This window comes from Dipodomys merriami, unplaced genomic scaffold (assembly GCF_024711535.1).
Source record: "Dipodomys merriami isolate MVZ:Mamm:240054 unplaced genomic scaffold, mDipMer1.0.p SCAF_56, whole genome shotgun sequence".
Lineage (NCBI taxonomy): Eukaryota > Metazoa > Chordata > Mammalia > Rodentia > Heteromyidae > Dipodomys > Dipodomys merriami.
In genome coordinates this window covers 1,304,119-1,320,045 of record NW_027206135.1, presented here as the reverse complement: position 1 = coordinate 1,320,045, position 15,927 = coordinate 1,304,119, and the positions used below count along the sequence as shown (strand labels likewise).

The 15,927-nt window shown below is 44.1% G+C and overlaps 1 protein-coding gene and 1 non-coding gene across 15 annotated transcripts in view; both read left to right on the top strand.

The window, feature by feature from the left end:
• Nucleotides 1-15,927, top strand: part of LOC138812159 (muscleblind-like protein 1) — a 162,329-nt gene that overhangs the window by 115,532 nt on the left and 30,870 nt on the right. For all 14 annotated transcript variants that reach the window (XM_070000108.1, XM_070000095.1, XM_070000106.1 and 11 more), the window contains one exon: nucleotides 12,222-12,392. In XM_070000108.1, coding sequence (XP_069856209.1) covers nucleotides 12,324-12,392 — 69 coding nt within the window. In that variant the 5' untranslated portion in view covers nucleotides 12,222-12,323. The remainder of the gene's footprint in view (nucleotides 1-12,221; nucleotides 12,393-15,927) is intronic.
• On the top strand, nucleotides 13,057-13,185 carry LOC138812259 (small nucleolar RNA SNORA40). The gene has a single exon (XR_011367577.1). It is a non-coding gene; the product is annotated as a small nucleolar RNA SNORA40 (small nucleolar RNA).

Below are 15,927 nucleotides of genomic sequence, written 5' to 3'. Positions count from 1 at the left end.
CTCATTTCCTAATTTCTTTTTCTTTTTCTTTTTTTTGGTCAGTCCTGGGGCTTGGACTCAGGGCCTGGGAGCTGTGTCCCTGAGCTCTTTTGCTCAAGGCTAACACTCTACCATTTGAGCCACAGTGCCACTTCTGGTTTTTGGGTGGTTTAATTGGAGATAAGAATCTCATGGGTACTTTTCTGGGCTGGCTTTGAACTGTGATCCTCACATCTCAGCCTCCTGAATAGCTAGGATGACAGGTGCGAACCACTGGTTAATTGGTTCATTCTTAAACGCTGCCATCTACTTCAGTTCCAACATGATTCTCTCTGGTTGTGAACACAGCCGGCCAGGTCTGTTTGCACAACGTATGTGGAACTGACCGGTGTTGTGGACACTCAGTTGTTCTGCGGCTTTGTACATACTATTTAATTTCTCAGAATTCTTGTGTGAGAAGTGTGAGGGAACTGCTCATGTGATTTAATGAGGGACTCTGTGTCTTTCTTCAGCACTGGGGCTGGCTGGGCTGGCATAGCGAAGCTCCTCCCTTCAGCTCACTTCCACACTGCAAAGCTCGTAGGTGACTCGACAATAGCAGAATGGCACCTGCGTACAAAGAGAGTGAGCAGCAGGGTCCCATGGGGCCCGGCCCTGGTGCACCTAGATGAGTGTGCTGTTACAGCATGGTTCTTCTGGAGGAGTTCAAGCAATGGACAGAGGGTTTTTTTCTTAATCAGTCATAGATAATTTCTCATCATGTATTTGCCTTTGATGTTCATAATTTGTCATTTGTGGACTGGCTGTACATTGTCATTTCTTCACAGGGTTCTGTACATGTGACTCCGAAATTTTCCTTCTGTTCAGATACAGAGATCAGATGACAGTTCTGATAATAACCGGTGGCTTTTCCTTTGCTCTGCTGGTGAAGGAGTTTGGTGTTTCTGTGTTCTGGTGAAGGAGTTTGGTGTTTTGGTGCTGTGTTCTGGTGAAGGAGTTTGATGTTTCTGCGCTCTCTGTTCTGGTGAAGGAGTTTGGTGTTTTGGCACTCTGTGTTCTGGTGAAGGAGTTTGGCGTTTTGGTGCTCCGTGTTCTGTGAAGGAGTTTGGTGTTTTGGTGCTCTGTGTCATGGTAGAAGGAGTTTGGCACAGGGCGTTGTATGCTGGTTTACCAGCTGCTGCTCCAGGAGCCCAGACTGCTGTGTGTCCAGGATCGCTGGGTAGATGCATGGGTGATGCTGCGGCTACCAGTCTTTGCAGTGAGGGTGGCTGATGCAGGGCTGTGTCCCAGGGTCCTGTCTCTGATGCCAGCCCCTGGCACCCCTGGCAGTCCACATGCAGAGGCCCAGCGCCCTGTGGCTCCTGTCTACCTTGTGGCTTCTGGATCTCCTAACCCCTGGGAGCCCAGCTGGGTATAGATCAGGCCTCAGACCGAGCACCAGACCCGGATGAGGACTAAACACTGTTTACTACCTTCGATGTTGGGAAAAAGGCATTTCGCCTTTAATTTTCTTGCTGCCTTATGGTAATGCACGTTAGGTTCTTGCTTGTTTAGTCATTGGGGGTTGACAGAAAAGCTTAGGAGAAGTGTTCTGCCCTGTCCTAACTTTTCTCTTCACTCTCCTCCTTCATGTCTGAACGTAGTTCCTGTTATTGGTTATTTCAGAAATAATGGGGTACTTTATGACCACCCATCCAGACTCTATCCTACTTTTTCCTTTCCATACCTTTCCTCCCTTTCTCCCTCCCTCACTTCCTTCCTGTCTCCAGGGCACATGTCACTCCCTGCTCACTGAATAAGGTCCACCGACAGGGTAGCAGAACTCCAGGGACCCCCAGCCTCCCTGGATCCTGGGTGCTGTGCTTGTTTGGGCTTCCTTGGCCTGGCCTGGGCTCTGAGCTCAGAAGGTTGGGGGTCCTTGGCCTGGCCTGGGCTCTGGGCTCAGAAGGTTGAGGTTCAAGGCCCCTCTGGAGCCATCTCAGGGGAGGACACAAGGTAGACAGCAGGGGGACAAGGAGGGGCCCAGGGGAAGGGCGGAGGGGGATGGAGGGCATGCTGGAACACAGGCAGACCCAGCTGTAAGGGGAGTGGGGGTGTGGGACACAGGTGGATTTGGCTGTAAGGAGAGTAGGGGTGTGGGACACAGGCAGACCCAGCTGTAAGGAGAGTGGGGGTGTGGGACACAAGCAGACTCAGCACACACGCCGCAGGGATCACAGATCTGGGCAGTGAGACTAAATATTGTTGATGTGATACCAAGATTCAAAACATCACGTGCGTGACAGCTGTCTGTGTTCTGCACTCATGTTCACATTCTGGATAATTTAACACCTTGTTGTCATGTCCTAAGCTCCGGGGGGCCCAATGCCACCCTGTTTTCCTCTTAACTAATCACGGAAGACTCCACAGCAGATGCAGATTGCCGTTTAGAACCACGCACCTGGGAAAAGGCTAAGCACTCCCAGTGCCTCGTTGACATGGTGAGCTCGGTGCCCTCCGCCTTGGGGCTGGCCTAGGGATGTGGTTATGAAAGTCCCAGACGTCATGTGTAACCTGGACCTATCCCCTCATGGATACAAAAAAAATACAGTGCAAAAAAAAATCCAGGATGATTCTAGGATCTAACTGCATCTCTGCAGACTCTCTTGGGTGGTGTGGCTTTCCCGACATGTCCCGGTCATGTCTGAGTGCTCCTTCCCGTGTCCTTGGGGACTGCCTTCGAGCAGAGAAAGTTTCGGGGGTGAGGGGGTGGAGGAGGGCGACAGAGGCTCAGGTGACCAGGATGTGATGCTGCTCTTTTGCTTTAAGGGATATTTTCACCCTTGCCGTCACCACTTCTGCAGTAGGCATCCAATGGAGACATGTCAGGTCTCTGAGCCAGTTAACTTTTTCCTCCTGCACCTGAGTCTGAGAGGGAGCTGAAGACGGAGCACCATCCTCACTGGCTGTCTGGGGATTGTGGAGAGCGGGGAGTGCCATCCCACAGGAGGGGCCCATGCCCTTTAGCACACTTTGTTCAAGTGCTGGGTTGTTGTGCCCGAAGACTACGTTGGTCCACAGCGACACAGGCCCTCAGCACCTTTGCCCGCCCTAGTCACTTAGCTGACACCATAGCGTTTAACGACTTCACCTGCTGAAAGATTGTGAGGACAAAGGCAACGGCACATCTTCTGTGCAGGAATCCCACTGTCTTACAAGGGTGAAATACTGGGAGGCTAGGGTCTTAGATATTTGGTAAAACTAATGATGTTTCTACATGACTATAGAACCTTGTGATGTAATCACTTGTGCATATTAATGACAGCCAAAACTTTATCCATCTGTGTAGGAAACTGAACACTAATTATAAGCATGCTACTATCACATCTAGTAGATTTAGACTGAAGGTTTACAATGGAAATATTGACATAAGTCCTTGGGAACACATTACATAATCTTTACTTTGAAATTCTGAATGACTTTAACAAAAAGTGATGTTCATGCAGACATAGACACGTGAAAAGAGGCCTGTTTCCTTGTATCTGTAGGATCTACCTGGTACAAATGTTAACAGATACTTCATATCAATACAAGGTCATGCTGGTTTTCTCCAGCTCCCTTACCGGAACATTAGCTCTCTCTCTGATGTCTCTTAGTTTACTGTTCATGAATTAAAGTGAGGCCCTTTGAAATGCACTGTACTACATTTCTAACTGCCTATGTTTATACACATATAATAGAATGTTCATATAATTCCTGACAAATTAGAGTCACAGAGGCCTAGTTGGCGAATGTATAGTGACTCCAATGGTCTCCTGCATCCAGGGTGGACATGGATGCGAGGCAGTGCTTCAACTCAGTGGTGCTCTCTTTCTTTTGTACTACTGATCCCCTCAAATGGCAGGACAGTGGTAAAAGATACACCGAACTCCATGAGCATCTCATGTTGCCCGCTGTGCTTTAGAAGTACGAAGTGGGTTAATCTTCTCCAAGACTAGTGGCTTCTATCAAGAAGCATTTGTTCTCTTACAGAACTCAAAGGAGTGAAAGCCTTCGTTTGGTTGTGGCTGTTCTGGCAGTCACTCTGGTGTGAACACCCACGATTAGGAGCAGGTGTGCTTTTGGACGGCCAGCTGACCTCACTCTGTGAAGATGGTCAGAAGACGGCAGCCCTGGTTCAGCCATTCAGTGTTCCAGCTCTGTGTGTGGGCTGCTGGGGCTCCGGAATGTGTCTTGGGCAGTTTGTTTACGCTGTGTTTTGGTAAAATGTGACAGAAAATACAAACTGCTTGTGATGCAGAGAGAACTGACATCCTCTCAGGATTCATTGTCTATGGATGCTGCAGACAGCACCTGACACCTGGGGCGTTATGTAAATTGCAGTATGCCTTTATTGTAAAGTAGATCACTTGGCTTCTAATTAGTGCTTCACAAGGAGGAGGATTTTAAAATGGAGAGTTCTTGTTTTGCATGTGACTGGGGGGCTGGCACAGGTCTTGTTGAGGAACTGCCTGAAGATGTCTTGCAAGAGAGTAAAAGGAAATTTTACCTGCTTTTTATCCTCAGGAAAGCCCTAGAAATATAATATAGTCATGCTGCAATTCACCAAGTACTGGTAGAGTGATTTGAGTACTTGTTATCAAACATTCCTTTTTAGTTCTCTCCTGAAAAGCACACATTACAAATAGATCAGTTAATTTTATTATATCCATGTTAGGGCTTTTAATTGTTAGCCAGGATGGAGGAACGTCTGATTTGGAACTCATAAAACTTCAGGATAGTTTCAGCTGCACACAGTTTAAAATCATGACAGTTGTTATGCTGAAGAAAAAAATGAAGCAATTGAAAAAATAATAGAAACATAGTGATGTGGCATTTTGTTTTATGGTGCTATAAAAAAGCAGCCAACAGCACTGGGCTGGTTAACAGCCTGGCACCTGGCAAAGGCCACCGAGCCTCACAAGGTCAGAGGTGCTGGCTCGGCTCGGGGACCTACCAGAACCATCTCTGAGGCCCCTAGGGGGTGCCAGCCACGCCTGCGTAGCTCATGCCCTGATGTCATCTTTCCACAATGTGTTTTCTTGTTTTAAGATTCTGTGGAATAGAGGAGAGTGTGGTTCCAAGGAAACAGCCAGAGCATGCCATCCCACGCAACGCTGGACAGCAGATCTGTCTGGGGCCCTTGAGTTGTCCCCACGGCTAAAACCCTGTAGTGGTTGGCACACATGCCCACTGGGTGGTGACAGACAGGTTGGCGGGCCCCACAGCTGCATGCGTGTAATCTCACGGATACAAGCTGTGTCGGGAGGAGGTGGTGTGTCAGTCTCAGGAGGGTGTGTGACTTTCTACCCCCTTTCCCCTGTGCCCCTCCCGCTCTCCCGCATTATGTAATGCCTGGGAGAGGAGGTGTCGGGTTTCAGATATGGCATGTCCAAGATGATTCATGGAAATTGTGCAATCAAAGCCCCTAAGCTCCTGGGAGAAAAGTCACGGTGTCCCAGGGCTTGAGTTAGCGTGCCTGATACTGCGTCAGGAGGGAAGATATTTTCGGAGGTTGTAAATGTCAGTATTGGTTTTTATGTCCGAGAATCTTTATCATGAAAGCGTAGGAATGTTCTACAAAATGGGGCCCAGAACAGCCGCTGGACTCTGGAAATGACTCTTTAAATAGCTAGTAAAGTCTAATTCACACACTCTTGTTTGACATTGGGTCAGCCAATGGTGGGAAGGTGTTCTGTGCATGTTCCTGGGGTCAGCTACACATTCTTTCACATTGAAACTCCCACTGCTGGGTGCCTGTGGGTTTCTATTACTTGATGTCTCAATAATTAAGCCACAGTAGAGCATGTGTAGGAGCAAATAAATATGTTTGTGTGTATCAACAGGAACTTTTTATGGAAAAAAGCCAAATTTGCCTTATATTGTATTTCATTTGGAAGCATTGTATCTGTGGTAAACTATTTGTAAGGTGTTGGACCATTTCAGCAAAACTACATGAATAAATTTCTGCCTTTTTTTTCTCTTATTCAATTCTGAGGTTGAATTGAGCTCCAAGCACTTATTTATGTTAATATCTAGAAGTAAAGGTTTAAATATTGATTAGGATTACCATATTTATGTCACAATAGGTTTAGAGTACTGAGGATTACTTGTCTAACAAAATGAGAGGAGAATTAATTTCTTTCTTAACTTCTAGTGCTAAGCATTTGTTGCTTTTGTCACTTGACAGACCAAAAAAATTAAAATCAAAAGTTGTGTACTTGCTTTGAAGAATAGCTTCTTCCTCTTTAGATGAAAGATCTATGAAATAAATGTGAGTGCTGTAGTATTAAAAATAGAAAATTATGCAGTGAAAAATCTCATTTACTTCAATTAGAGAGTTTGAATATTTGGGAATAAAAAAGTGAATGGAAAATTATGGTTAATATATTTAAATATATTTACCATATGATAATTCAGTATGATTAAAATATAGTAAATTTGTAGTGTTTGATATATATTTTGTCAGTCATAGGGCTTGAACTCTGGGCATGGATACGGTCTAGGAGCTCTTATGCTCAAGGCTAGCACTCTACCACTTTGAGCTACAGCACCGTTTCCAGTTTTCTGGTGGTTAATTGGAGATTATATATATATATATATATATATATATATATATATATATACACACACACACACACACATACGTATATGTATAACGCATATGCTACACATTCATTATGTGACATTGTATACTATTTGCAAATAAATCAGTGACTTCTTATATAATACACCCTGGCCTGGAACTTGCTCTGAAGCCTGAGCCGGCCTCAAATGCAATATCCTTTTGCCTCAGTCTCCAACGTGCTGGAATTATAGGTGTGTACCATCATGCATGAAACAGCTAGCAGAATGTTGGTCTTAGATAATTAGCCTCCAAAACTGTAGAAAATTAGTTTCTATTAAGTTACCCAGTCTGCCATTTTGTTGTGGTACCTTACCCAGTAAGTACTATTCCTACTAATTGTCAATAGCATGAAGCAGTGGTTGGCTTTATTTTAGAACCTTTCTCCTGTCCACAAGGCGGTGTGACGGACAGGGACATTGGCAGCTAGAGACCAGGGTATATTGGAATGTTCCTGTAAGGAAAATTCACATGGCCCCAGATGTGACTGGCGCTGATGAGGAGAGGCCCCTAGGGGTGGAGGGAGAGGCTTCAGGTATATGCACCGCACTCTGCCACCTTCATCTTCCACTCTGAACACACGTCAGCATGTGTGCTGTTGTAAGCCAGCAGTCCTTTATGGGAACAAGTGTGTTGAAAAGAAATACACATCAAAGAATGTTAATGCATATTCTGTGCTAAATGCATTGATTTATGTTCTAATACTGGCAAAAAGCAAATAGACCCAGGGTGAATTGAACTTCTTTCCAACTGAAGGAAAGCAAGTAAGTGATGTGCATACGTGAGTGTGAGTACCAGTGTGTAACATTTTCTTGCCATATATTTCCTACCACTAGATATTGTAGCTTACAAAGGGGTGACAGTAATCAAGATGTATTCATAATGACAACTACTTAAACATAATAAAAGAGGAGAAAGGAAAAAAATGTGTGTGTATGTGTCTATGTTAGTATTACATAATAATATAATACAGACTAGCCAATGTTGCTGTTTGCTTTTTGTGGCAAAATTTGTATCATTTGGGGGAAAAATGGTAAGAATTTTTAATAAGAAGCTGTCAAATTTCCATGCCCAAAATTTGGCTAAGATATGAGCAGTGAATATCTGCAGAAAGTGTTTTGAAAATGTTTGCATATCTCATCTATCCCAATGGAAGTTTGGGTTTTATTTTAACAGTTAAAATAAATGGCTCTGATTTAAAAAGCCTACCTGGGAATTCGGTGTTAGGGAAGGGCTGAGAAGGGCTCAGGGTCTGACACCTGTGCAGCACCCTGTTGATCTACTCCTCTATGGAAGATGACTCTGTAATTTTAATCCTACCCCATGTTTACCATTTGACAGTAGAATAATGTGTCTCTTCAGACTATGACTTCATAAATCACAACATTCTTTATTTTAGATGAAAAAAAGTAAAATTAAAAATAGAAAACTGTTTATTCTGAATTTCAGCTACAATTTCAATTTATTTACTTTTTCCAGTCCTGGGGGGGCTTGAGGGGGGGCCACTGTCCCTGAGCTTCTTCAGCTCAAGGCTAGCGCTCTACCACTTGAGTCACAGCACCACTTCCAGCTTTTTCTGCTTATGTGGTGCTGAGGAATCAAACCCAGGGCTTTATGCATGCTAGGCAAGCACTCTACCACTGAGCCACATTCCCAGCCAAAGTTTTGATTTTTTAAAATTATGTTTACTCGGTCCCTTAGACATCATTTTGTTTTTAATCATTATCAAGTACTTCATTATGTACTAAAAAGAGCAAGGAAATGGCTTTTCCATTCCCTAAATTGTCATGTAGGTTCACTCTGTTTCATTCTAATTTATATCTTAGTGTATACATAATATATAACTACATCACATGCATACACATACACAACCATTTCAGCACAGGCTTTATTGAAGGTGAAGATTCATATAAACTTGTATCTTTCCTTCTGGTCACACCATGTGTAGCTTTAGAACTGTGTCTTCAGTCTCTGTCCTTGCACTCTTGTGGAGATAAGACTTCAGGGGGACATCTGACTGAGGCTGGACAACGCACCTTTACTTCGAAGGCATAGAAAAATAATGGAAAACAAATGGAACTGCTAGGGTGGATTGAAACCCCTTTACAACTACGTAAAGATAATGATAATACAAAGAAATAAAATGAATGAACTGCTAGTATAGCAGCCTGCTTCTGTAATTCCAACTATTCAAGAAGTGGAGATCTGGAGCATTACTGTTGGAGGCTAGACTGGTGAAAACACAGCAAAGCTCCCGTTCCACCAAAGGTCAGTCTGGGTTCGTGCCTGTGGGCCCACCCTGAGAAGGAGCATTGTAGGCCAGAGCTAGTCTGGGGATAGACGTGTAAAACCCTATCCAGAGCTTCTACTGAATTCTTCAGAGATGCAGATACAGGTTATGTTGGAAAGGCCTTGCAATGTGGACCCAGTGGGAGAGCATCTGACTAGTAAGTGTGAGGCTCTGATTTCAGCCCTCTCCCAAGAAAGGGTAGAAGAAAGATACAACAATGAGTATGGCCTAGACCAGAGTTCTAGCAAGCATCTTCTTTTCTCCTAAACATGGCTTGTGTCACATTGATGTCTCTGGCAAGCTTTCAGTTCATCCCATTCAGTGTGTTCCTGAGCAAGGCTTAGGGAGAACTGAGCACAAGTGGTTTCTAAAGTATGTCTGCCGGACAGCTCTGTGAGAATCAGTTTTCCCTGCTGTCAACTCAAGCAAAGCACAGAGCAGAACCACAAGGCGTGTACTGGGGTGGTACTTCATCTAGTGGGGTGGTGGGTGCCACTTTGGTGAGGTAGTATCTTGTCTGGTGGGGTGGTACTTTCTCTGGTGGGTGGTACCCTATCTGGTGGGGTGCTACTTTGTCTGGTGGGGTGCTACTTTGGCTGATGGAGTGATGGGTGGCATTTTGGTGGGGTATTACCCTGTCTGATGGGGTGGCGGATAAAGTGTCACCGGAGGAGCCCTGATGTCACTTGGCCTCACCATGCTCTCCTTTAGCAATTGTCTCTCCACCCCCCCCCCTGCACACCTGCAGGCTTCCCGTTTCCTTTTCTTCTCTTTCCCCGGCAAGCTTTATTGTGTCTCTAAATCGCTGGCCTCTGCGTAAAAGCATCGCCATGTGGTATTTAGTTTAGTTTTCGTCTGTTCTTGTCCCTAGAGCAGTTAGGGTGAGGGTTCGCCTTGACGCATCTCTTAAGGAATACTCAAGTTCATTGCACACATGCCTGCTGAGATGTGGCGCTGGAAAGGACAGTGACATGGGTGGCGGTCAGCATGGCATTGATGTTAGCTCTCAAAGGAAGGACTGCTGCTCGGTTTGCCCTACAGGGTATGCATTCCAGCTAACCCCTGACCTTTCATCTGTGAGACACAGTCACTCAGAAATACAGGCACCATGGTAAACATTTTGAACTTTCTAGGAAGCAAAGTTTATCTGTTCTCACCTGGAAAGATTAGCCTATTTTTTTTTCCCTCCACGTGTCAATGTGCATTCATGTGGCTTTACATGAGTGTGTTCTGAGGTGTTTTCTGCATTGTCACTTACCTGACGTGTTAACCCAGACCCCCGCTTCCAGGGCAGTGGTTGCAAACTGGGAGAGACATCCACAGCAAGTTTTAGAAATGCAGCCTTTTAAAGGTAAATGTCCAATAGAGTGAAGTGGGCGGGGCGTTGGAGGTTGTTCCGTGGCACTGCTCTTGGAGGAGCTGTGGCAAACTCAGTAAAACCCAGAGACCTGAGCTTCCACTGACCACATGGTGGTGCACAGACACGCCGCGCCAGCTCAGCCTTCCCTTTCCCTACCAGTCCAGCAGCTCTGGGATCTAGAACTGGGTTTGTGGTCCGGGGCAAGGCCTGGTCCAGGCCCAGGCTGTCTCTGTATTAGTTACTAAGGGTGGAAATGGGCAGCGTGAATCTCCTGCATACTCCACTTATCTACTCTTCAATAACTCCAGTTTCAGTGTGAAGTGTGAAGTGGGGATCCTGAGAAACAGACCCTCGTAGCCACGTTGTTTATGCTGAAATGGTGGCCGGTTTTCTCTAGGGGCCCTGTCTGGCTAGTCCTGAACACAACAGATTGTCATCTGTACACTTATTTATTTGGCCAGCTGTGCTTTGCACTTTATCTTGTGATTCTAAATTGTTCCTGATTATTTGAGTTGAGGTTCTTAAGCTAATAACAATGTGTCTGTGAACTCAGCATAAATCAAAACAATGTGATTTTATGGGAAATAAGTCATAGATACGTAAATGTTGGTCAATTTCTGGACCTATTAATAGCTAGAACAAATACATATTACAAGCATGCCAATGTTTTGTGTTTATGTTGTTTGAACTGTGATTTAAATTGTGGTAGTGGGCTGCATGCCTATAGGTTCATGGCTGTAGTCCTAGCTACTCAGGAGGCTGAGAGCTGAGGATCCATGTTTGAAGCCAGACTAGGCAGGCAACTCTGATGACTCATATCTCCATTTAACCGGCAAAATGCTGGAAGGAGAGCTCTGTCTCAAGTGGAGGAGTGCTAGCATTGAGCAAGAAACTTAATCATAATCATGAAGACTGAATTCTAGCCCAGGCTTTCTACCTCAGGTCTTGAGACCTATACAGACCTGTGTGGGCCTTTGTGTCCTGTTGCTACCAGTTTCAAGTCAAGCCTGTTAAAATAGCAGATAGCACCCTACATTATCATAGTGTACCAAGGCCCCTTAACGAGCCACAGCAGAGTATTCGAATGAGAATTGCCACATTTTATCATGAACATTATCAGTTTTCGGAGTCAGTTTACAATCATAAGTCAAATTAAGCTATCTTGAATTTTCCAAAGGGAAAAAATGTAAGAGAAAGGGAATGAGGTTGATGACTTAAAATGAATATTCTGCTTTACAAGTGGCTTTAGATAGATTTATTAGTCAAAGAAGTTGTCAGTGTATCTGATGAAACCATTACTGTCAATACAATTTGACAGTATATACAATGGTGCATGCTCAGACTTTAAGAAATAAAGTTGATGGAAGAAGCCTCCCCAGAAGAAGGCTCACTTGTATTTACTATTTTATAATAGCTCATTTTCATTCTTCAAAGATTAGGTTGTCAACTATTTCGAGAGAGAATATAGTCATTTCTGGTTGTTTTATCATTGTTGAGAAATGGGAATTAGATGTATCTCTGAAAAGTAGAAGTTATATTGTAAACAATATTTCTTAATAGTTTACCAGGAAGATATGTGGTTGGAGCCTGATAGTCTTCATTTAACTTTCTTTGTTGTAGTGTTTGACCTTAGAAGTTTGTAGAGGTTTTTTTGTTTTTGTTTTTGTTTTTTAATTTGAATCTAGAATTCTGGTTAAATAAAAATTACTAAAATAAAGAAGCTTCTCAAGGATTTTAAACTTTTGCAAATGTCTTAATCCTTTACCATGCTAGATGCATTTGGCTGGCTGTATTATGTATTCTGGATGTGTGTGAGAAGATGATATGAGTCCTGCAGGTTTAAAGCCCGACACAGGTTTATTTGGATGGCCTGCCTTCATGATTACTTTGCTTTTCAGTTGGCTGATTGTATTCTTGTTAAGATGATTTTGCTCCTTCTGTCTCTCCAGGGCCGTTGCTCCAGGGAGAACTGCAAATACCTTCATCCACCCCCACACTTGAAAACGCAGTTGGAGATAAATGGGCGCAATAACCTGATCCAGCAGAAGAACATGGCCATGTTGGCCCAGCAAATGCAGCTGGCGAATGCCATGATGCCAGGGGCACCGCTGCAGCCAGTGGTAAGCTCACTCCGGGCCACTGCCCTGGGGTGGAGCGACAGGGGTCTGGGTCGGTGCTGAGGGATGATGGGAAGTGCCTGTTGTCCAGTGTTTTGCAGGGAGGATGATTTATCAGTCAGACCTAAAGCCACCTTCACACTTGAGGTCACTCGGCTTCTAGCAAACCATTGCTGTTGCATTATTTGCATTGTTTATTGCATTATAGCAATTTGTATTATTACCACCATGCTCTAAAATTTTCTTCAAAATACATCCTAAGACTTTGCAGATGTTAACATGGTGTTACTTAAAATAGTCATCAACATCATTAGTAGAGTCATATGCCTTTCAGGCTACCTTTAAAGTTAATATTAAATTTTTAATGGGCATATATACGTTAATTTTGAGGCTAGTTCTCTACGTCCTCCTCTTTTAAAAGAATCCTTTTAGTTGTCTTTCTTGAAAAGGAGGCTTAATGATTCTTTTACAACTTATATTGAAATTTATTTTAAAGTCACAAATGCTGGGCAACTTCCCACTGTGGCAGCTCATCAAAATGGACTTAGAAGTACCATCAAGGGGAGCAGATATGAGGGCAGAAACTACAAGCACTTAAAAAAGATAAATTTGATAAGCTATGAGTAGTCATAGGTCTTGAATGTTTGCTTAACAGTATGTGGGGTAGAGCACTTGTGTGTGTGTCTTTGTTTAATTTGTAACAAAGCCTTACAGACAGGTGCAAACAGTAAATCTTCTTTTGCAACCCAGAACTCATCATTGATATGAGATTTTGGTACATGTAAGAAGGGATATGATTCCTACAACAGTTGGCAATCTGAGGGTTTGTTAACTCATACAGAATAAACTTTATTCTGAGAATAAAGTTGATGTAAAAGCAAAAAAACAAAAACAAAAACAAACCACAGTGTATGGGGTAACTCTTTATTTGAATTTTGGTGTGCATGTGTAGAGACAAGCTTTTTAGGTTAATTGTGGATGTTGTAGTTATATATTTAAATTTAAATGCCTGATAAACTTGCAATGATTAGGGAAATTGTGTTAATGGCTTATTACAATATCATGCAGTCAGGACATTTTTCTGGCATGCTAATTGTCACCTTTGTGCTAACTTTTTTCCTTATGCATTTTTAGCACCTGAACTCAACACAATTATTATTCTCTCTGAGAACTTAACGCAACCATCATTCCCAAAAGTGTGGGGGGAGAGGGTTGCATTTTGAGGTGGGAGGAAGCCTCATGTTCCAATGATCAGTGCTGTGCAGTAGAGGTGAGAGACTGTAATCACTGATTCTTTGTTTTAAGCTCATCTTTTATTTTATTGCATTGTTGGAGGCTCAGTTAAGAATGTGATTTAGGTATATTATGACATCTACTCATTTTACATGTCCTGTTCGAATAGCATGGAATTCCTGTTTGGTTAAATGTCTTTAGTTGTAGTCATTCTTTCTAAAAGAAAGTAGAGGACAAATATCCTTGCCCTTGACAGTCACAGGCAGTGTCAGAGGTCAGCTGCCACGTCCGCGTAGGTCTCCCCTGTGAGCAAGAGACTTGTTTCCATGGAAACTTGACATGGTATTGCCACAGAACACCTGGAGATCTTCAGGTTTGATTTGAGGCCTGTAGGGGACGGTCCCGGCCCTGGCCAGGCTCTGGCCCCAGCCAGGGCCCGCGCCCAGCCTCCAGCGCCTTCCAGCTGTCATCCCAGACCATTCTCTGATCTCACCCTCGGTCGGACTCGGGCCGAGCTGCCCACATTATCACTCACAGCAGAAACCAGAGGCGTCTTGTGTACACAGTTACTCGGAGCCACCGGACTCTAACTCTGCTTTCTGATGCTTTTGTTATACAAGTTCTCTGTGTAGACAGAAGAGTGGCATTTTAGCTTTCAGCACACGGAGGCTTTGTTCCTGTTTCCTCAAATGTGTGGCTGCATTGGAGGTGGAATTACCCTTCTGCTACAGGGTCTGGAGATGACAGTCTAAAATTTTACTTTATTCAGAGTAACTGTACAACGTGTAGAAGTCATTTTAGTATTTTGATTTTAAAGTATTTGGGTTTTTTAATAACTGTAGAGAAGGCTTTACCCAGGAAATTTGCCTTCAAAACCCCACGTGAGACACTGATGCTGTCTCCATCAGCTGAGTGATCACACGAAGACTCGGGGTGCCCGGGGTGTTTGCTGAGACGGTGGTATGTATCTACAGACAGGAGTTCTCAGCTAGAAGCAGCCAGGCTGCTCACATGGAATGGTGCCGGTGATCGCGCATGCATGGGACCTGACTCAGGGCCAAGCAGTGGCAGAGCAAAGCAGGTGCAGCCATGGTGGGAGGACAGAGCAAAGAGGCCTCTTGTAGTGTAGTCGCTGATGTTGTCTTAGCTGTCTTGGCCCAGGCCATTTCTCCCCTCTTCCCCAGACCCGCGGCAGGCACAGGAGGGTGCAACGGCAGAAATGTAAGCAGATGAGGCAGCATCCAGTACTGTGCCTGGCATGTGGCAGAGAGCAGTGATCACCTAATGAACAAAAAGCTAAGTTAGAGGGAAGAGGTTCTCGGCAGAGCTTCACGGCTTTGGTCATAGAAGACCAAAGGACTGGTAGAAGAACAAGAAATGATACTGTGGGTCCAGACACAAGCTGGTCGCAGAGATGCACCCCAGTCCTGGAGACTGCACCCCAGAATGTAGCACGGTCATGAACACATACCAGCTGATGCTTTCAAAGAGAAGCCAGTGTCAGGTCCTCGGGTCTGGCTTCTCGTTGTCTGCCCCGTTAGAGAGGATTTCATAAGGGTCTATAAATTTATGACCTCAGAACATGATGCTGGGAAGACTTGGTTAATGCAGGGATTTGTGGGCGAGCTTTTTGCTTTCGTAGATTTTGTTTTAGGTTGTTGTGAACTGCACCGAGCCAAGGATGAGAAGGAGGAATCAGATTTGAGACAAATATAATTTTTAAGGGCATGTACTGACTTCAGCACTTTTTATATTTTCTGTTCTCACAACTATCCCACAAAGTAGGTAATGTCCAGGTTAAAGTTAAAAGTCAGAGAGTTAAGTAACGTGTCTGGTTGCACAGCTGGGGAGTGGCAGGCCAAGATTTGAACCCAGCTATGCCTGGTCCCAGTGTTTATGTTTGGATCGTGTATGGGGACAGGCCCCCAGCAGCTTTAGGTTTGGAGTGACTTGTACAAGCCTCCAACCTTCTTCAATAGGGGGTGGAAAGTTGTAAAGACATCCCCTGCAGGATGCTGCCAGTAAGTATCATAATACAAGCTGAAAAAAGATGAGTTGGAAATAAATAATTGTATTTATTTGTAGAATTGTTGGCATTAGTTCTACTGTCATTTCTAATGAAAATGCTAGCAGATGTGTTTTTCCCTCTTGACCATAATGATCTTGGGAGATAATGGAAGCATGAGGCAGGGGTTGACTCGGGTGGTGGAATGTCTTCCTGGGAGGCATGGACTGAGATTGGACTCCAGTATCACCAGATAAAAAAGGAAAACTGTAGTGATCTAAACCTGAAAGGTAAATTAGT